At 38.8% G+C, this 23,657-nt stretch overlaps 1 protein-coding gene across 1 annotated transcript; it reads right to left on the bottom strand.

Annotated features, from left to right (window-relative positions):
- Window positions 1-8,182: 8,182 nt before the first annotated feature.
- Window positions 8,183-19,764, bottom strand: LOC120543142 (importin subunit alpha-5-like). Its single transcript, XM_039776024.1, has 11 exons — window positions 19,666-19,764; window positions 18,256-18,329; window positions 15,017-15,160; window positions 12,630-12,715; window positions 11,244-11,512; window positions 10,904-10,986; window positions 10,222-10,485; window positions 9,697-9,930; window positions 8,875-9,057; window positions 8,550-8,696; window positions 8,183-8,356 (listed from the first exon to the last, which is right to left on the bottom strand). The coding sequence occupies exons 2-11, from the start codon at window positions 18,319-18,321 to the stop codon at window positions 8,288-8,290; spliced, it is 1,545 nt and encodes a 514-aa protein (XP_039631958.1). The 5' UTR covers window positions 18,322-18,329; window positions 19,666-19,764; the 3' UTR covers window positions 8,183-8,287.
- Between the last annotated feature and the right edge of the window lie 3,893 nt (window positions 19,765-23,657).

Genomic DNA, 23,657 nt, shown 5'->3' on the forward strand with positions numbered 1-23,657 from the left:
GTAGATAAAATACAATAAATAAAACAAATTAAAACATAGTAAAAACAACTAAACAGAGTTTACACAGAGTACAATCAACTGCTCACACAGGATCAAATGCCAAACCAAAAAGGTAAGTCTTAAGAGCAGACTTAAAAATAGGCAGTGAGGAGGCCTGTCTAATGTGGATCGGCAGTGAATTCCAAAGCCGAAAGCCACAACGGAAACAGCCCTATCCGCCCTGAGCTTTCGTGGAGTCCTAGGTACATCCAGAAGCAGCTGACCAGCTGATCTGAGTGAGCGGGAAGGAGAGTGCATATGCAGCAGCTCAGCCAGGTAGGGCAGAGCAAACCCATTTAAGGACTTAAAAACAAATAAAAGAATCTTAAAATGAACTCTAAACTGAACAGGCAGCCAGTGCAGTGAGGTTAATACAGGTGTGATGTGCTCATTCTTTCGCATGCCAGTTAAAAGGCGTGCAGCAGCATTTTGCACCAGCTGCAGCCGAGTCAGGGTGGACTGGCTAACACCAACATACAACGAATTACAATAGTCCAATCGGGTTGTAATGAAGGTGTGGATTACTGTTGTAAATTGATCTTTGGAAAGAATGTTTATCTTCGCCAAACGTCTTAGCTGAAAAAAAAAACCAGATTTCAGCACCGCACTGATCTGACCGTCCAGTCTAAAATTCTCATCTATCCTAAAACCCAAATTTGTAATAACAGGCGTACCATATTGTGCAAGGGAACCCAAATCCACAGGAGCAGAACTAGAAATAGACCCACTGGTGCCCCCAGGACCAAAAACTATAACTTCTGTGTTATTTTCATTAAAATTTAAAAAGTTCACTGCCATCCAGGCTTTTACCTCTTCTAGGCACATAACCAAAGTTTGTATGGAGTAAGCATCCTTGCGTTTGAGGGGTACACATAATCCAGCAGCAGTATACTGATACAAAAAAAAAATTATTACTATTTAATTTAAAATGAAAAAAAAATAAAAATAAAAAAGCAAGACAATAACTTTGAGTAATGTTAGCATTTACTCCCCCGAGTGGAACTAAAGAGTCGCATAGTGTGGGGTAGTGTGAATTTCCCCTTGGGATTAATAAAGTATCTATCTATCTATCTACATAAACCTGAGTATCGTCAGTATCTAGACTAGTAATCTCCACTCTAGTTTTTGTCTGATAGTCAAACTGCAGTGAGCCCAAGTGGTCTTTCACAATAGAATTCTTATAGGCCAGGACTAGTCTTTCAAGGGGCCACTGGTCTGTAATCATTAGGCGAAGAGGAGCCCACCGTACAGTGCAAGATGTTTTCTACAGCCACTGCACTTTCTGGAGCCTTAGTGACAGAACAGGTTAGTAGAGGCCACCACAAAGGTGGTCAGCACAGGTCTTAAGTACCCCTCATTTTAAATATATCTCCTTTACCAAATGTGAATAGAGTGACATGATGGAGCATTCGTTTGCACAGCTCCGTGGGTTCACATCCTGGCATGATCACCATCAAAGCAGGTTTGGCACATTGAGGTCATATTCACATTAGTTTAACAATGGCTACTCTAGCCCACTGTGTCCCACTGAAAAGGTGTTAAGGTTAGCTTGACTTTACTGAACATGGACCCTAAGGTAGACAGACGTCGTCCTGCCTTGTGCCTGAAAGCACGCCAGCTTTCCTCGACCACAAACTGGACTAGGGAATGTGAGTAATTCACATAGTTTGAACCTGTTGTGTTCATAATCAGGAATACATACTTCTCCCAAACGTAAAGCTGAATCTTTTCTAAATTTTTCTCAGCATGGCCTAGATTTAATCTGTACTGAAAGATGTGTTTTATAGAGCTTGTTCTACAAATACTTAGATCCTTGGATTATTAAAAAAAAAAAAGTTCAAGCATGAATACATTTTAACAGTCATCATCCCTTTTTAAATTTTGTCAGAGATGCCTATGGTTGTAATGCCTTTTTCATTGCCTGAAGCAGTATATGCAGAAGACTAGACAAATAATTGATATTTAACACATGGAAAATAAACCTTTCCTTTCAGATATTGGGCTAAATGAAGGCTCCATTAGCCTACAGGTTAAGGTGCTTCTTACCAAAGCAGAAGAGTCCTGTATTTGAATCCCAGGCCCATCCTTGTCTGGATGGGGTTTCCAAGTCTCTCTCAGGCCGGTGTGAGTTTTTCCTCCCGTGTCATCAAACACATGCAATTCCAAATTGAGTTCAAATCTGGCTTGTATGTAAAAGCAGGCCCTCCAGTCGAGTGACACTGGATGCAGCTCTTGTTCCTTACTTGTGCCCACAGCTGTTAAGAGAGACTTCAGTCCTGTGGCCCCCCAGACTGGATTAAGTAAGTTGAAGACAGTAAGGTGGAATAGGAGAGAAATTTGGACATTTAATGAAGTACAGTAAAATAATACAATCATATAATAAAAGTACAATCAGCGTGTGTAATGCAGCGAGCCGAGAAAGAACGGGACCTTTAGAGGTCTGACCTAAACACTTCCTGCAGCAAAAATTTTGGAGAAGCAATACAGTGAATGGCCTTATTTACTGGGGAGACATCAGTGTTATGGCATCAGAATGCTTTATTACTTGGTAGAATCCCAAAACCCATATACAAGAGTGGGAGGAAGACCCGCACACCTAACAGCTTCAGAATTAGCAAAAAAATTATAAAGATGATTCAAGAAGAATTAGAGATACTTGACGTAATCTATCTATGCATACACCCCCACATTCGTCCTTGAATAGGGTTGTTATTTATCCAAATTATATTACTGAATTCTTAAAAATGGTATGTAAGCTTTCCCAGTTTATTTTTTTTCCCTCAATCCAGATGTTTCAAGTCAAGGTCCACATTGGTCAAGTAACATTTACTGATCACCAGAGTGAGGCAATGCATGGGAGCTTGGTCAGCTATGGAAGTAGGAATTCCACTATACTCTGCATACATAACAATATTTTCACGTTTTATGCCATTTACTTCGCCCAGGCTTAAGGTAAAGAACCCAAGCAGACTCACGCACAGCTTCTGTAATGGCAGTTTAGAGTCAAATGTGCTCTCGGGAGTTTGTCCAAAGCCCTACAGGTTAGATGAATCTGTGTTGTTCAAATGGCATGTGTGCGTGTCTGTGTGTGTTCATTCACTCCGAGGGACTGGTGTCCTGCCCTGTGCCCAGTGCTTGCTGGGGTCAGCTTCCCCTTCCCCACACCCCTGCCCTTCATTAACAGCTCAATAAAATGGATTACTGTTGGCAACTTTAAAAATGGTATTTAATGGAGCAGAATTTAAACACATCAAAACCAGATGAAAAACAAAGTTGAGAAGAAAAAAAAAACAACAAAGACACAGTGTAGTGAATATTAACAGGGGACACTCTTGGGAGAGGAATTCAACCCCCTCAGCCCCACTGTTTGCTGTGGGACAGGCCTTAACACATGGGAATCAGTTGAACAACTATGACATTTCAATCAAGTTTTCACCCTTGGTATTCCAAAATTTAAGTAATCGATTAGAATCTTGAGAGAGCAGTAATTGTTGTAACTCGGAGGGGTAAGGGGGAAAATATCTGGAGGGGGCATAATTTGAACATTCAGGATGCCAATTTCCAGAAATATTGTATACTCAACTGCTGTTTTGGTGTAAACTCAATTTCTATGCTAAACAAAGACATTTCATTTTCAACAAATTACATAATCAGTTTCCTCTAGAGTTGGGTTCTTAAGAAAGTTGCCAGCTCGAATCCCGTAAACGTCAAAAGTGACTCTACTTCTTTGAACCCCTGAGCAAGACCCCTAACTGACAATCGCTCCGTCCTGGGTATGACGTTAGTCTGCATCCAGCCCTGCATGTAGGCCCGCCAATCTGCAGGGAAAAACCTGGGAGTTGGTGGCAGAATTGGCACTCCAGCCACCATAAAAAAAAAACCAAACACCCTCACACTGTTCCACACCATCTGAACTAGTGTGGTGCTGAGGTGTCACCCGTCACATGGCTGCACTTGGGTCCTAATCTGGGATCCTGAGTTGGTTTGTCCTGTGGTGGATGCGACGATGCGCCATGTTAGTGTATGCTCCTAACTACTTCATCTCTCGTTGCACAAAGTTATGTTTATTTCCGTTAAGTGCATCCTGTAATACTATACATTCACTCAAATGAGTTACTGTTTCTTGATCTTAGATTTGTTCATACAAGTTAAATACACTTGAAATAATAAAAAAAATAAAAAATCTAAAGACCTCCCCAACCTGTAAATAAAATTCACTTTACCTCACATTGGAGGCAGGCAGTCTGTTGAAGGCAAAATTGGCGATTCAGCTTATACTTACAACAAAGAACCAGGTAAGAAAATTGGGGGGAACCACACACTAGCTGGATTATATATTTTAAATAAAAGTACTCTTGGATTATGAAAGTTTTTTTTCCCATGACAATGTTTACCGGTACTTCTCTTCTAGAGCCAACCGTTGTAAATATACAGTAGTTATAGAGAAACTGACATGTTCAGGATAAATGCTATTCTTACAGTAAAGGAGGGACCTTATGAATATTAACTTCACATCATTTTCTCAAACATTTAGCAACAACAGTTTCATAAAACAGCACAATACATAATCTGTGGGGATTGAGTTGGGAGAGAGAAGAAATGTGGAGAGATAAAAAGTAAATACCCCCTTTTAATCAAAGCTGCTCATATTTCCCCATTAGGTTAAAGATCCCTACCACTGTATTCATTTTTATAACTGGGCCGCACAAGGAGATGAACAAACTACTTCATGAAATTAGCCCACTGGCTAATAAATTCTACTTTAAAATCATAATCCTTGAAGCTTGCCTCCAGAGTAGTCAACAGGTCAGCACCTATCTATACAGAGACACAGGGGTGGTCTTGTGCTCCTTCTTGCCCACTCAGGTCTGCTGATGAATGGCACCTGGTGATGCCAACCTCTGCATGTTATCAAATCTCCATGCAGACTCCCTTCACATGTGGCTGGTGCAATGACTGGACCCCCTTCATTCCCTCAATGAGTTTAGCAAGTGTTTGAAGACTCTCAGCTGGTGAATTTCTAACAGATATTAGCCTTTTGGTTTTGTAACCTAGGAAGTGCAACTTGCTTGCATTTTGTTCTGAGCCCTTCACTTGTGATGATCAATCTTCTAACCTTGTCCTGTGACACTTGTTCTCGAACGTTCTTGATGGTTGCTCAGTCATGTTGACCTCTTTTTTAAGTTACTTTGGATAAAACCATCTGCTAAGCAGATACATTTAAATGTATGTGCAACTAGTAGTTATTCCCAAGAGTATGCCAATTAAGCTACCTACACATCAATATCTGTTAAAGCCTTCTAAAGAGATTTTTTTTATATAAAACATCTCGTTACATCGTACTGCCTTAGCAGAGTTGCATTGTAACTTAAGGTGCATAACAGGAATCACAGCTCCCTATGTTGCAAAATTTTGTACTCCAGGTTTTGCACAGACAACCCCCTTCAACGTAGTATGTGGAACGTAAATGACTGAGGAGTTGCAGAAAGCAACAGAGAAGTTTCAGGAATGACACTTCAGGAGTTTCACAGTAAGTGTGTAAAGAATTCTACAACTTACAGCAGGGCAGTTAATGAAAATCAAGGGCCTAGATCTGCTAGAATAAGGGAGGACAGGTTTTAGCATCCTCTTGTCAACCTTAGCTCTGCTGACTATTACTGGGATCAAGCAATCCAAGTTTTGAAATTTTTAAAAAAAAAAAAAAAACTGCCCTAAAAATAAAAACATTATGCAGCCAAGTTTAATTTCCCTCGAGTCACTCACAGCTAGCAAAAATCCATGTATCTAAATAAAAGAAAAAAAAAAAAAAAAAAAACAAAAAAAAAAACCAAACAGACTCCATTAATTTACTTACACTAGAAAGGCTTAAGTACTGTTCAAGCTAAACGTACAATACTGATTGCCGTTACATAAGGACTGGAAATTGGTTTAAGAAAACTTTAGAAAAATCACCCATGTGTACTGGTGGGTTTATAAATTCCATTTTTACATTCTACATAAGCTAAACTGAATTGCCTTTAAATCGCTTGATATCTTTTCCCCCAGTGCTCATACAGTGGATATAAAGTCTACACATCCCTGGTAAAAATCAGTGTGTGATTAAAATAAAAAATAAAAAAAACAAGAAATCCTGTCAGAACTTATTCCATCATTATTGCAAAATTGCAGAGAAAGCAAAAGTTTGCTGAAAGAAAAAAAAAAATAAAATTACTACAAACACACCTTAGTGTTCACACCCCCTAAATTAATACCTAGCGGAAGTACCTTTTGATATTACAGCACTCCATCTTTTTGAGTTAAGAATCCATTAGTTTGGCTCATCTAGACTTGGCCATTTTTGCCCACTCCTCCTCACCAAAAAAAAAAAAAAAAAAAGCCAAATCTGTTAGATTGCGAGGGCATCTCCTCCTGTGCACAGCTCACTTCAAGTCACCCTACAGGTCTGGGCCATTCCAAAACACTGAGCCTCCCTTGATGAAGCCATTGTGCTTTGTTGATTTTGATGTATGCTTTGGACATCAAGTTCCTCTTCAGCTTCCTAGCAGATGCTTGAAGGTTTTGTGCCAACATAGTCAAAAAAAAAAAAAAGTGGAGCTCTTCACGATTCCATCCACCTTGGCCAAAGCTCCCGTTCCAGCTTGGGGTGGGTTGGGGAAAGCAACCCAAAAGCATGATGCTGCTTCCACCATGCTTCACTGTGGCTAGAAGGTTCTCTTTGATGATGTGCCATGTTATTTTTGCACCAAATACACCCTTTGAAATTAAAGCCAATTTTACTTCATTGTTGAGGGGCACTGGGTATACCTTTTGCAAAGTTTAGCCAGGTGTGGTGGTTTGTGCGACAAGGCATTCATCTTGCTACCTTAATTCTCCACCCAGACTTAATATGATCGATTGTCACACGTAGGAAAACAGCCAGTACTCACCAGGAAATCCTGCAGCTCATTCAATGTCGCTGTAGGCCTCTTGATGGTCTCCGACCAGTTTTCTCCTTTTCTTCTCAATGTTGGAGGGACATCCTGATGTTTGTAGATTTACTATTGAGCAGAAATTTTCCCCACCGGATGACAGTCTTCACCGTGCTTCTTGGAATGTTAAAATTCTTTGGATACTTTTGTAAATCCTGATAGATACCTTTCAAGGAGGAGATCCCATTCACATTTTAAAAGCCCTTTGCAGACCATGGCTTTTAGAGTATGTTGCAACAAAGAGGATATCGAATATTCTTACAGTAACAGCCAAGCTTTATCCAAGCTCAGTTAGAGCCACTTAAATCTTAGCATAGACTTGACAAATTAAAGAGGAGACACATTGCGATTGGTTGATTCTGAACAACGCCACATCCCTGATTATAGGGTGTGTGCACACTAATGCAACAAGGGTTGGTGTAGGATTCCACCCCTTTTTTCACTAAACAGTCGATTTGTTTTCACCTTTTTGTATAGGCTGCAATTTTGTAATAAAAAAGGTGGAATAAGTCTTGACAGGGATGAGATTTTGCGTAATAAACCAATATGATTTTGTCAGGGGTGTGTGGACTTTATATTCAATGTGCATGCACACACATGGTGGGCAAAAGTAGGTTTACAGTTGCAAGTACGCAACAGTTTATTCTTGCATAATACAAATGCAATAAATCAAGTCTATTAGCAATTAGACTACAAGAATGTGTAAATAACAAAGTCCGGCAGTTTAGGCACTTACAAGATTGTACCCAAGTGCACTATGCCATTGTGACATTCTTTTAAGTTAATAAAGCGATTGTAAACATAACCTGCAGATCTTTTAATCTGAAACACTGTAAACCTACTTTTTCCCATCCCAGTATACATTTGTTTCAAGCCCATAAAATTCAGTTTAGGGGGGATATTATCCACTACCTAGTAAGGAAGTAATGAAGGAACCTACATGTTATTCCAAAGATGTCAGCTGCACCAGGGTATGCCACAGGAATGTACTCATATCAAATTATTATCAATCTGGCACCAGATCAGGCATAGTTTTATAACAGGGTGCCAGATAAAATTTGCTTAGATCTTGGTGGGACTGCTCCAACATTGGTAACAATGCAATATACATTGCTACAGTTTCTATTACATCCAACTGGAGTTCCGGGGAAGAATAAATAAGACAATATCCAAAGGACTTGCAAAACTCTTGTATTATAAATAGTAAATAAATACAAAAAAAAAAACTGTAAATGCAGTTTCCTTTGTCAGATTCTGGTATAGCATAGGTGGAGGTCTATTTAAAAATTGAACTGCGATTGCATCTCAGGAGCATCTGGGTCCATAGGATATACTGGCACTTCATTTTCCTTGAAAAAGGGAAGGGGGTCGGGGAATGGAGAGAAAAAAAAAAAATAGAAATTTTTAAATTTGTGGTAATTGAATGCTTCAAGGCTTAGCACAATTAAGAGCAGCATGCAAATGGTTAAGTGTAGCAGGTTTTGCTGACAAGTAAGCTTTTCATATTTAGAGTCTGACTGACCAATATTTAAAGACCCTCACCTCCCCAAAATACTTGTCAATCAGAGTCTGTGCAGCTTGATACACAGTGTCATTGCCATGGGATTGCAAATGTTCGATTTTTTCCAGACCTCCTAGCTCTTCAACAAGCAAGCACAGCTTTTCAGTTTCACCAATCTTTTCTGCTGCCTACAGGAGTTCAGAATACAAACAGAATAGTGAAACATTTTCTACTCCAAGCAAGTTTATGCGTCAGTACACCTGCATTTGAACAGATTGTAACAGTGCAGGTTTGAAATTCAACATTAGGAAATGAAAAAAACTTGTTTGGAGAGAATAACACTAATTTCTTCTTACTGCTACTCACCAAGAATATATTTGTAATGGCATCTATAGTTACTAGGATGGTTCTGCTGTCTTTAACAGAGAGAAGATTAAGCAGTGGTTCCAGTCCCCCACACTGGACAAGATATACCACCTGGTCAACTGTGCCACCACTGGTGTAATTGGTCACAGCCCATATCGCTTCCCTTTGGGATTTGAAATCTCCCTAAAGATAAAGGAAATTATACAAGACATTCAAAAGGTATGGCAGAAGAATGAATCCTTATAAAAGGGCACTTGGCAATTAGTTGGACTTTTTTTTTTTTTTAGTAAAACCCACACACAGTACAAATGTAATCATTTAAGGAAACAAATCCTACACAGATCTATAAAAATCACTGCAAGAACAAACACTGAACTGAAACCGTTTATACAGCAGCATGGAGAGGTTAGTTCAACTTTGCACCACAAAACAGTTTTAAATTGCTACATCAGCACAAAATGACCTTTTCTGTATTGGGCATTACAAAACTGTATTTATTTTAATATTTGCCAAATGCAGACTTTTCAAAATGAATGCATCAGCCATGAATGTAGTGTCAAAACACACTCCAGTGATGCAGCTTCAAGATGAGGGTTAATCTGATTTTTGGTCGGGGTTTCAGCAATATAACCAACTTAGGATACATTCCCCATCTCTGATGGATTTAAACATAAGGAAAGTTCCATATATACAGTAACTGCAAATTTTAAAAGAGACCTTGAATTCAGCTTAACAATAGAGCAGATCACTGCAATGGGATATTCCAGCAATCCAATTGGAGCAATTCATTCAAAACCTTGGTACCGATCTTGGGAGGCTTACATTTTTTAGCACTTCAATCAGTGGGGGAAGGAGTCCACAAGTGATCAATTGCTGGATCTGTGGAGACGGCCCTGCGGCGATGTTTGATACTGTCCAAGCAGCTTCTTTCTGTATACTTGCTTTTGAGTGGCGTAACAACTGAGGTAGGACAGAAAGCACTCCTGCATCAATAGCCATCTGAGTCTGATAGTCTGTCCCAGTCACAATATTTCCAATGGCTCTGAGAGCTGGAGTCTGTACAGGATGGATATGAAAGGTCAGTGAACAAAAAAAAAAAAAAATTAATGTAAGCTATAAGTTACTGAAAGGGTAACCACCAATCATTCAAATTTTCACAAGCCTTGTATATTTGAAGTTTTAGACATCAAGACAGAATGCTGAACACCAACATTTTGTTTAACATTACAACTGGCAAGGATGCACCCATGAATTTTTGCTACAGATTTAGTAAATTTCACAATTTTCCACCATCACAAGACAGGATATTTCTTATTCTTAAAAAGAATTACAAGCCAACATTCTCACCAAAACTGAAAGGTCAGGGTGTGCCATGAGTTGGACAAGGCGAGGTACAACACCAATTTTCACCACAACATCAATGCGATCATTTGACCCATCGGTTAGGTAAGAAACAGCCCAGCAAGCATCAGAGAGGATGTCTTTATCCGCATGATGCAAGAGTTGAATAAGGGTGGGCAAAATTTGTTGCACAGCAGATAGAGGTGGATAAGGGTTCTTATTACGACACAAATTGGATAAAGTCCAGGTGAGATTACGAAGAAAACCAACCTAGAGGGAAAAAAAAAAAAAGGTCCCGATTATGTCATAGCAAGCACCAAACCGATTGCTTATAGAAATATTAAAAACTACCAAAAGGAGAATATTTCCATTTTGCAAGTCAACCGAAGAGTTCACTTTAACACCGTTTTCATCCAAGTTAGTGGGAATCAAAAAAGTGGCAGGTGGTCAACCCAAGGATACATTCTACAGATAACCATGTTAGGCTAAATGATCAGAAGCTTCATTTAAAAAGGAGTGCTTTTCCAGAAGGAGCTCTCAAAAAAACAAAAAAGGGAACCAAAAAAAAATTTTAAATCAATGGCTCTGGACTCAACACTAAAGGTATAATGGGAGAAGGTTCAGTAAAAGGCTTGTTTATTTGTTAGGTTTAGGACACTTCACACAGGACAAACCTAAAACCACTTACTGGCGTTTCTGGTGTGACTTTTGCTAGGAGTGCTGGCACTACATTACAATCAATGAGAGCATCACGATACACTGGGCCATCACCTAGGAGAAAATTTATATAAAAAAAATTTTTTACATTTTAGTGAGAGTTCATCAAAATATGCCATTGAACACAGTAAGTGTTGCTAAAACTACCCCTTAGGCGGCCCAAAATAAAGATAGGTCTTGGACTTTACACCCTTAACATGCTTTTGGGGTTCAGGGGTGCTATGCAAGAGGAAAATGCATACAAGCTTGTTACACTGGCAAACATTTTCATATTTCAGTAAGTGTGCTTTTGGTTTCTTTAAAAGATTTACCTGCAATGTTCCCCAAAGCCCACACAGCTTGCTCACTGATGTGCATATGAGGGGATGACAGCAGGGATATGAAAGCTGGAACAGCCCCTCCTTCCACAACCTTCAGAGTGTGTGCAGATGTTCCAGAGGCGATGTTGGTGAGAGCCCAGGCAGCTTCAAACTGCAGAACACTTTCGTCATCTCTGCCTAAGAACTCAACAAATTTTGGGATCATCCCAGCATTAATGATTTCATTTAGGGGAGGGTACCGTTCTCTGGACAGCAACTTCCTAGAAAATGCACCAGAAGAACAAATCACAAGTTAGTGATGACCCTTACCCCAAAAAACATCCACACACACCACATTTGCACCATGACAATTATAATATATATTATGGGTAGTTTGAACACGCACAGTGCAGCTCTCCAGTCTAGTTGAAGCCAAAGTCAAATAGACACTACACTGTGGGACTGCACCATTGTTGAATGCCATAGAGATTTTTGGGCAGAGGGAGTGAAACCTGACGAAATGCAAAGGATGTTGGTTCAGTATGGAAGTGAAACCAAAATGACTCAAATTATGGGTAGAAAGGTTTAAAGTGTGAAAAACCAAGTGTAACCAATGAAGCATAATCTGGTTAAACATCACGCACACAAGCCCACATGGCAAATGCCTTCAGAGAAGGCTGTTGGGTTACCTCATCTGCTGTTGCAGATTTGGATATGAGCTATGGATCTGTACCTGCCATATCACGTGATGACTTGGGTACTGTAAAGACTGTGCAAGACAGGTATCCAAACAGCTTACTGATCTACACAAACCAACATTCTTCAGTGAATTTCAGCAGATTTCACTGCATGTGCCCAAAGAAATCTCCCTATGGCATCTTGTTAAACAAATGGTGCAATCCCAGAGCAGAACGTCCATGTTAATTGGATTTTGGCTTCATCTAGAAGAAAGGCAGAGCACAGAGCTGTATGTTTGAACTACCCAGAAGCCTAGTGAATGTATTGCATTGCATCAGCTTCTCTCAGTTGCCATTATTGTGCAATTCTGAAATTGCCTTTACTTTTTGATATGTTATTTTGACTTTACATAGACCTGTAAGTTCAATTTCAGTGCATTATGTATTTAAATAGTTTGCCACCCAAGTAAATCATGGCGAGGGAATTTGGATACCTATTACAGCAGACTAATGTACCATACATCTAGTTTGAATGCCCCTATTTTAAAGCCAAAGTCAGGACAACACTATGCTGGCATTTTAAGGAGCGTGTTGGGGAAGTAAAACTTCATTATGGAATTTACCACTTGCACAGGAAGGACAGCCAAATAGAATTATTGCACTGAATACATTATATAGTTTTAAAATCAACCTAAACCAAACAAATAGTAATATACAATACCTGGCAGCTTGAGTCCCCCTAATTTGCTCCTCTGTGGTTTTGCCATTCACATTCCTTACAATTTCTTCAATTGTTGTTTCAGAAACCTAAAAAGCAGAGTCAGAAGTATGACAAACCCCACCATCTTTACTTTCAACAATTCCCAAAACACTATTTTTTTGCACAAGTAGGCCACAGTGGATTATGAACCTGCAACCTTTACACTTTAAATCTAGCTCCTTAGCAAGCCACTCACTCATTCCTCCTGTGGAGGCCACCAATTTAAAATGCCAAACCTGTGTAAAATAAAGATTTCCATCATTTTCAGAAAACTCACTGTCAAAGGAAGCTGCAGCTGCAACTCGTGCTAGAGAAAAAAAAACACACACACACACCACATTTTACAAAGTGCTACCCATTGTAGCATGTACAATTTTGTTATGAGGAAGAAAGTGTATAAGTGTATAAACAGAAATGCAAATATGGGAATAACCCAACAAGGACCCAATTGATGTTAGATAACATAACTCAATGAGCCACATGCAGCTCAAAAATAGAAATGTCAAAATTCACCCTGGAAAGACACCATGACTTGCACCTGAAAGTAAACAGGGTAGCTAAACTGATCAATACTTGTTCAAGTAACGCTACTAGGACAGTCAAGCTCACTACAATGAAGCTGTTTTGGGTGCAAGGATCAGGTACAATAACCATCAGGTTCAGTTGGGACATATTCACAAAATAGACCTTTTAAGTAGAAGTCAGCTATTGGCACAAATTTGATTTGCTAACTTGTACTGGAAGTTGGAGTATTTGGTAAATACTGCAACCTTCCTTTAAGCACAACATTAAACACTGATTGCAATCTAGGGTGGGTTTTTGAGCTGCCCCATATGCTGTTGTAGACCCCTTGGCTGAACCAGTCACACACTTACTACAGCAATTAAGATTTTTGTGGTAGTTATGGATGGTCTACAATGACCATATTCAAGCAAAATGCAACTAGTAAATACAGTTGGTGCAACAAAACTTTAGTCAAAGTCCAACAGGAAAGGCATGTCACATCCATATCCGATTTCTTAGTCATGTCAGTAGAGAAGTGTAGACCATCAACTGTTCAGCATTTAATTGTAAGAAAAATTAGACCGAGTAGCCATAGGTTAAGCAGAATATGTAAGACAGGTTCAACTTTGAGTGGGGAAAGAACAGCCATGGCAGGTACTTCTTCACAACCCTCTCTGTGGATGGTACTTTCTGGACCCAAGTACAGTTATACAACAACAGGAGCATGGCGCTTTACAGCAGAGATGGGAATGAAATGTGACCAAGATCAATGTGCATCTCCAACAATGGTCATATGCCACAAGTAGAGGCCAAAAAAGGATTATGGCTATAAAGAGTCCAAAATGATTTTTCTGCTGGTATCAGCCACTGCAGTATGGCAAGGCATTTTTATTTCCGGGCACCAACTTGGAGTAGATGGTGTTACTGCAAAATAGTAGAGGACCAATCAAAGTGGTTTGGACATGTGCCACCCCATAAACAGTAATCGGCATCGTCTACTGGGATGGATAAAAAGGGATTCTCTCTGCTGGAATGCATAGCCCTCCAGAAGCAAAAGGCAAGTGAGCCATTTCAGTCTGGAATGCTTAGGTCACAACTTCCTTAGTACAAGTGGAAAACACAGAAACTCCTATGATTCCATCTTTTCTATAGGGACACAGTTTGGCAGCGGTTTCAGGAATTTTGGAAATGTGTTTTTATAAACTTATATTCTCTGAATTTATCCAGATTGTTAGCAGCTTGCAATTTTAAAATTCAGTAATTTCAATTGATTTAAAAACACCCAAATTAACCCTTTAAATCCACTTACTCCCCATGTAGAGCCTCTGGTGGCTTTAACAGATCAGTGGGTGCAATGCAGGAACCAAACCTGGAATGGATACCTGCACATCAACAGGCCCACTTGCACAAAGTCAAATGTGGCCAAATTAGAGAGAGTCACCCATTAGCCTAAGTGGTGGTCTTCCTACATACAAAACAAATACAACTCATTATACAGAATATACTGTAAACTCCATACAGAAATGACATGGGCCTAAATTTGAACCACTATATGTCACCTGAAGCTGTTAAGGAGTAGTGCCAAATACCACTGCTCAATATGCACTTACAATTAGAGGGTTTTGTTTTATAGACATGCTGAGATTTCACACTTAAATAGTATAATCTGAATGGCTTGTAATTTTTACAGCAGACTTATGCAAGTAGGAAGCAAGTTTTGGCCAATTGGCAAGATACCCATATTCACTCCATGCAACAGAAGGTCTGAAAAAAAGTTATCTGCTTCAGTCATTACATGGAACAGTGAAGGATTCCCCTAGGGGAAGATAAGCAAATTGATTAACCTTTTCATTTTCTTGTTTTTTTTGCTCAGGAGAGAGTGGTTCATCATCTGGAAGGGAGGACATATTCCTTCTCTTCATCATCTGGTCATTCTTCTGTGACTTACGAAGTTCAACACTCACTTCAATCCTCTGCTTCCGAAGCTCCTAAAAAAATTAAAATGCGAGCAATAACCATTTAAGAAGCGTAATCATGTTAGTGAAGCAACCAAAGAAAGCCAAAAAACAATCAGAAGTCAATTTTGGTGAGTGGATACCTCCCAACTATCCTCATTACTAGTGTCAAAGATTTGAGAGGTTATAACTGGACTTTGCTTTAATCAAATCACATGCAGCAGACGTAGCAGAGCTACACATGCATACACAGAAATGTTTAAATTCTCTGTTCTTCAATGGCTTGCTCATACAATATAAACACATGTAATTGGATTTAACAAAGTGTGGTGAGAATGCCCATTAGTGGCTGCTGCACAATAGTTCACCCCATAGAAGGGGCGAGAGAGAAGGGGAAATCCACACACAACACACCACACCCCACTTATTTACACTAAACTTCCATTGTCCCTGGACCACCCTTTAGGGTTTTTCCATTTTGTCTTAATATTTGATAACCCAAACAGAAAACCAATTACTGTAAACGTGGCACACATGAATACATCTTCATTGACAGGTAATATTTCTGAATGCCTCAGAATCAACACATGTAGACCACTTTTAAATTAGTTTTTTTTTTTTTTTTAAGGTGGCCAGGGTGCCTTTCAACCCACTGTAAAATAGTTTTGCTGTGGCTATTATTCCGTTACACCACAGAAAATGCATTCATTTCTATTCTCCGACGGGGAGCACTACATTTGATATCACAAGACATCATTCGGCTACATAGGTTTGAGAATTCTGCCTCAGACACCAATTTACTTCATGGTTTTAGAAGGTACACCTCATCCTTGTCCCATGTTCGATCTGGTACCTCTCAGGACGCCATGTTAGCATCATTATAGGGAACAAACACCATGATTAGAAAGGTTCAGGACATTTACATGCAAATATTCATCGTTTTAAACAAAATTAAAAAGATCATTGCAAAAAAAAAAAAAACACCACACACCACACAACTATTGTATAAACTAAATGTATAAATAACTCAATTGGTGTGAATTCTGCAACCCCTGTTCATGAAAGGGAAAGCAAGTTCATGAACATAATGCACCTGTAAGAAGTGCAATATTTCATTCACACTGTGCATTCAATTCATGAAGCTACATTAAGTAGGAATACTACTATCTCCTATTCTTAAGATTGTACGTAGTCTTCCATGCAGGTTTAGGACCACTTACAAGCAATTGTATTATATTAAAGTCTCTTAATGTCTTTAAATAGAAAATTGAGGGTTGTAAGGTCCAGGCTATCTATAAAATCATCCGAGGTAAAGCTTTTAGCTGTGGAGGTACCACACTTTAACATGCTAGGATAAGGAACACCCCATTGGTCCATGTATTTATAAAAACAGGCTAAAGACTCATTACCTTGCACATGCTGATAAAACCCTTACTGCATAAAACTGCTTTAAAAAGGGCAATTACGGGCTATTTGATACCATTTACACAATTTAGTCCTTGTTCTAGCCTTTGTTACCATGAATAGTGTAAACTATAGAATTTTAATCAAATATTCTATGTATTGGGATTTACAGTACAATCATACTCTTAAAGTTATAACAATTGATCATTAAAAGCATAAGGAAAAGAACTAAAAGGGTTAACTTAACAGATTAAAGATGCTTTTGCCTCATCTAGAGAAGCCACCAAGATTATTGCCAAAGTTAAAATGAAGTAGATGTGTAACGAACACCCCCTTAAAATGAGAGGACAAACTAGTGGGAAAGCCCAAACACCCCTATTAGGACGCAACAATAAAGATCAATGGGAAAACCCATAGGACACCCCTATTAACAAAGCGATGTTTAGAATAATGGAAGAATCAACATGTATGCAAAGTTACTGGTGGCTGTAGATTGGTTAAGATGATAGAACTCTGCATATTAAGAGTCAGATGATGGGATGTATTAGATAATGTAATGCTAATAGGAAAGTATAAAAAGAAATGAATTGTTTAACTGATTGCTCACTCCTTGGACGGAGAGATTTGTGCAAACATTCTGCTTTTTTTATTCAGTCTCCGAGAACGACTTTTGAAAATTGAAGAAGTCCAAGCATAGTCAGGTACTCCAGACCACAGACCAAAGCTGGCTTCAGTGGAGGCACAACAAACAAAGTGGAGACAAGAGTTGGAACCTGCTGCATACAACGCACAATTCTGAGGTACAGAAAAAGGCACTCAAGGCCCAGGCCAGACTGTCTTTGAATATATCAGCAAACCAAAGTACACAGAGATATTTTTCTCCATGTACACTAAATGGAGTTGAAACTCTCCACTGTTCTGTTTTGCCAACTAGCCAGATCCTTTGATTTAAATATAATCAAAATCTTGCTAAACACAAGGTTTACGGATCACTCTCTTAATCGACTGCAGTTTTTGCTCTCTCCCGTTGTCAGCTGACCATGGTCTAAACAGAGCATTAAAGGACAGCCATTAGGTTCTCAGTTTGGATCTGCTTTGTATTACAGAGCTGTTTAAACACATTTTGTCTTTTCATCATTTGAGTGCAGGTTGTGCTGTACAGGGTACATGAGCACAAAGTGAATTGAAGTTTAAGAGAATGTGCTCATATGTACAACTTAAATATCATTGTATGTTTTAAATGTTACCATTTTACATTTGTGTTCATATTAAAAACACACACAAAAAAACCACACACACACACACTACTACAAACCAAAGTAAAATAACTTTACAATTCAATATATTTTTGGTAGTGATCGATGTGCTATTACAGGTTGAAGTCCAAGTAATCAACATAGACCCCAGTGTTAAGGTTAATGTGCACTGTCTGTTGGAATGCAATTTGTAATGCATGCAATAACATGATACAAACATTTGTGATGGATTACAAAATGTTTGTAATGTGCATCTGTTTAAATTACAAATGCAATGTCTTTTATTGCTACAAGTGCTTCTAATGCACCATCTTTTAGAACCACAGAGACATAGCACTTATATATTAAAATGATTTTAAAAGAAATTGATGTCAAGCTGAACAATGCACACAAAATGAAAACTATATTAACATGCTAAATAAAAGCAAAGTGTTTCATAAAGGAAAGAAGTTCCAAAATGTTTCTTACAGATGGGTCTTTGCCTTTATTCTTGAACTTCTTAATCCTTTCAACCGATTCATTTTTGGTCGGCATGATTTTACCTGAAAGAGTCAGAGTTCAGTTAGAATTTAAAATAAATAAAACAGTAGTAAACAAATTGTGATCTGCAAAAAAACATTATAAAGATGAATGCTCTAACCAAACAATATTGTGAATACACTTTATAGAGCACGTTTTACAGCGCGATCTGCAAAGTTTATATGTATAAAAAAAAAACACTCCTTCAAACACTGCTAACTTGGTTCATGTACTTCATAAAGACAGCATATTCTGCAGTAGATTTGATGGGGCAATTTGTAGTCAATAACAAAAAGGAGAGCAGGTTGCAATAAATACAAATGCATGCCTAAAGTATTTGCATCTGGCTTATGTATGGCTTAAACAAATAGCAATAATGAATGAGCAATAAATAAGTTTTTGGTGTGTTTGTCAACCCCCAAAATGTGTTTCATACAAAAGATTTCAAAACTATACTTAAGCAGATCCAATGCACGAGAACTACTGTACATGGGGAAACGGATTTTTGGATCCTGTCAGGATTACAATACGTACCTGTATTATCGGAGTTGATAGCAAATTTACCCAAACCTCAACCTGAAATAAGTCGTTTAAAAAAAACCAAGAAACGCGATTACGCGTTACTTCAGAATAAATGTCTTCGAGCTTAAAAGTAAAATGTACTTCTTAAAAAGATTCGGTCAGCTTTGCGTTTCCTTTTTTCAAAGCTCCGAACATTACGCCGGCTGTGTGGCACTGTAGCGGAAAGTTACCAAAACCCGAACATCGAAATACACTTCAAGTCACAGTGGGCTGGAGGGGCTCACTCAGTCTATTTACATATTAGCAAAAAAAAAAAAAAAAAAACACATACGTCAGATCTTGACAGACAAATCACATCAACGTAACACGTTCAGATTCAGAACACCATATAGCGTTTACTGTATATTAACTCCAAATGCCATGGAAATAAGCATTACATCGTCATTTATATTATCATCCTGCATTTATGGAATGCTGTTTTAATATTCCTACTTGAGTACCTACAAGAACCGTTAGGTAAAAGTAATACACAATTTAGGTACACGAGATTCAAGATAATCAGGCTCTTTATAAACTCTCTCCGAACGGCACAATGGCATCTAACCTTGGAATCTTATCTAAACTACGTTTATGTAAAAACTACAACAGTGAAAAGTAAAAAGAAGAAAGTAATCATTGCGCTGCATAGAGCAAACGTCAGTCTTGTCACTAACGTGCGAGTCTTCACGCTTCGTTCAGCCTTGTCGTATACACTAAAACCACACAGAATACAGTACCGGTTTGATTTGACTTTTTTAAAAGTACGTTAAGAAGGCAAGGAGGCAGTCCGTCACTCACCAACTCAACTTAACAACACCAGCAAAATGAATAAAAGTTGCAAATTATACACGCCACATGCAAAATAACATCACCAAAATAAAGGAGCATTAGCAGGTTAGGACCGTGGCCTTCATTTTAAATACGGCGCGCAGGTGTGTTGAGGGCCGTCAAGCTGACGCCATTGGTTAGCCGAGTGGAGGTACTGCGCATGTGCAACACTTCCTGCAGTCCTGACAGTTGACGGACTCTGATCGGCTCAGTAAGTAACTATGCAGACATATAAGCAGGACAAAGTAGAGAATAAATGCCAAGCATTTTAAATACATATTATTTGTTATATTCTGAAGTAAAAATCGTTTACTACACGATGTGTATTCATCCCTTTTCATTAGTCAAAGCTATAAAATGTTGTTGATTTTTGAAATGTACAGCACTTGAACCCTTCTCACTGATCGACTATACCTGTACGATCCTGAAATTACCTTAAGCGGATTCAAGAAGCAGATAAAGGTTTGGCTACCTGTATGTATTTTGTTAAACAAATTGCTTTGTATTTCAATTCATATATTCCCTAATTTTCCTTCTAATTGAGGCAGATTTTAGATTTTATTAATGTTTATACTTCAACAGCTGTTATTTATCCAATATATGATACAGTACATTTCACTGATGCAAATAAAGCGTGCATCATTATTTAAACAATAGCTTTTTTTTGGCTTTTATTTGAACAAGCATTTTTGAATGAGGACCAGTTTTCATCAGGACCAAAAACCACAAGATGGCTACAAGGAATGTGGGCCTACCGGAGCAGCTTCAGGTCAGGGCGCTGTCACACGCTCACTCACACTAGGAATATTTAGAGTTTACCTAACATGTATGCGATTATGGAGTCCTCAGAGAAAGTTCAGGAGGACACAGGGAAAACATTCAAGGTCTGCATGGAGTCAGGAATGATGACCAGAGGCGTAGATAGGGTTTTCAGCGCCCGGGGACAACTGAAGATTTTGCGCCCCCTCCTGTTTGCCAAAATGCAATGGGGAAGAGAAAGAAAATTTAAAAAAATGTATTTAAAATAATAGTATTTCAAGAAACAAATTTCATATAAGTCTCCGAAAAAGATAACACTGCCTCGTGTTCTTTAAAATCTAAATCCGTCATTAGTTTTTGTAAGGAAAAATTAGTTTTCCGCATTTAAAAATAATTTTAAAGAAAGTAGTGTATATAGCAAATTATAAAGCAAAATAATTATATATTTATAAAAACTGCATTACTTACAATTTATTCATACGAAAATATGATGGGGAAACATCTAGACCTTTGCAGCCATCTACTAGAATACTTCACCACAGCCCAATCAATTTTCTATCAAACACATAAACACAAATCACTTGGAACACAGAAATGGTGTTTGCAACAACTTAGACAATGATGCACTAATCCCTCATGTCAGTCGTGTGACCTGTTTAATAATGTCAAATATGTTTCTGGGTGGGAGTCAAGCATGCTAGAGTAGTGGAGGAGATAAATTATTTTCTGTTGGGTATATAGAACTAATACGTGCTTTGAAATCAGAAAGAGACAAAAAACAACATAGGAAAAAGATATCCTCATACTGATGGAGTGATGGACTGAGTATGCAAATGTGTTTTATTTACTTTTTAGTGCATTTAAGAATGGAAAACATTTCATTCTAAATTTGCGTAACATCAATTTGGCGCCCCCTGGATGCTATGCCCGGGGACAGATGTCCCCCCTTGCCCCCAAACCAAAGCTATGCCACTGATGAGGACCTCATGCCTGGAACTGTGAGGGGGCAGCACAAACCAGTGCTCCATCTTGCTGCTTTTTAATAATCGTATTTATGAACATTTAAAATTACTGACATAAATCGTTTGCAACAAGTGCAGAATGCAGCTGCTAGAATCTTAACTAGAAAAAGAAAATCTGAGCACACCTCTCAAGTTTTGATGTCTCTACACTGGTTATCTGTGTCATTCAGGATTGACTTTATAATTCTGCTTATGATTTATAAAGCCTTAAATAATCTCGCCCTATCATATATCGAAATGTCTGACACCTTATATTCCAAATCGTAACCTTAGATCCTCAAATGAGTGTCTCCTTAGAATTCCAAGATCAAAACTTAAAAGAATTGGTGAGGCGGCCTTCTGCTGCTATGCACCTAAAATCTGGAATAGCCTGCCAATAGGAATTCGCCAGGCTAATACAGTGGAGCACTTTAAAAAACTGCTAAAAACACATTACTTTAACATGGCCTTCTCATAACTTCACTGTAATTAAAATCATGATACTCTGTATATCCAACTCATTATAATAACTATTCATGGGGGCTCTAAAATCTGTACTAACCCCTACTCTCTCTTCTGTTTCCTTTTCCAGTGTCCTTTTGGTGGTGGCTTGTGATGTTCCAACAATGATGGATGGATTTAAAGCCAGAAGTCTGTATGACCATCAAAATCAAGTGACTCCGTGAGAACCCTAACTACTAAGAGGACTATTTCATTTATGTTAGGTAGAATGCCCAGAGGGCATGGAACCCCTGCAGATTTTATTTTTTTCTCCAGCCGTCTGGAGTTTTTTTTGTTTTTTCTGTCCACCCTGGCCATCGGACCTTACTCCTTTTCTATGTTAACTAATGTTGTCTTATTTTTCTTTTCTTCATTATGTAAAGCACTTTGAGCTACTTTTTGTATGAAAATGTGCTATATAAATGTTGTTGCTGTTGTTGTTGTAAAATTGGCCGGCTGAAGCTGGTACATTCCATATGGCACCCAATGGATATATTGAAATACAGTGTGGCTGTTTAACACTTGTTAATAATTAATTATATACTACAACAATGATTAGACTGAAAATAGAAATTAAATCCAATTATCCAGAATTTACTGCATGTGTACATAACGGGGTGTTAAGCACAAGACTCTTTGGTTCTTCTTTCAAAAAAGGTGCGCCCTTAAGGCAGCGCTGCACCCTGGGACAAAACACACAGTAATTAAATTTTGTTCATCAAGTGCAGCAAAACCAAATATGTGAGACGACACACCAACAGCACTTATGGCAGAACAATTACAGTCATCATGCTTTTCGTGCTTTACTAAATGAAACAAGACTCATATATCTTGAGTCATTTCAGCAGCTTAAAGGTCCACAAAACACCAATGTGGATCACACATGTGAGAAAAGGATTGCTTTACAAGTGACCTGAGCTACTTTATATCTAAAGTTTTTATATACTGTAATGCATATATCTTAATGATGAAAATACATACACTCACTGAGCAAACTCTTAGGACCACTTTGGTAACACTGAGAAGGGTCTCCTTTTTGCCCTCAAAACAGCCTCAATTCTTCATGGCATACATTCCTCAAGATCCTTTGAGATTCTGGTCCATATTGACACGACTACATCACACAATTTTCTGAGGCTGGCCAGGTACAGTTTCTTCATACAACAAACAAGTGGTGCAACTGGTAGACACATTATCAGTGATAATCCCAGAGTCATAAGGTGTTTCAGGTCTTCGATCATCGGACACCTCATCTGGGGGTGATTGGGCCTGAGGTTGTGTCCAAATAGTGTGCTACACCATTCACCACCCATCTTGATCCACAGCCACCTTGACGCTTTTTCTGCAGCGTCTGTGATGTTCTTGGTGGCGCTTTGTTCCTGCAACCTTCTAATGCCAAGGAGACTGAGTGCCTGATGTAGAGATCGCCCTCCGAAACTCCTGCAGCCCACCTTGACGGGCTTGCATCGGGCCTTACACCTATTCCTTCTACATTCCTCTACCAGCTCGAGGTGTTTTGCCTTCTTGCGCTCTTGGGCCTCCTCTATCCGGTCTTCCCAGGGAACACTGAGTTCCATCGTGCTCACTAGCTTAGACTGGTCAGATGTTAAGACCAAATCTGGCCTGAGAGTCATCCTTGTGATGGGTTACAGAAATATCAACTGCTTTCCTTGGTCAGCCTTCAGCTGTGCGTCTCACACT

The sequence above is a fragment of the Polypterus senegalus genome, chromosome 13 (genome assembly GCF_016835505.1).
Source record: "Polypterus senegalus isolate Bchr_013 chromosome 13, ASM1683550v1, whole genome shotgun sequence".
Classification (NCBI taxonomy): domain Eukaryota; kingdom Metazoa; phylum Chordata; class Cladistia; order Polypteriformes; family Polypteridae; genus Polypterus; species Polypterus senegalus.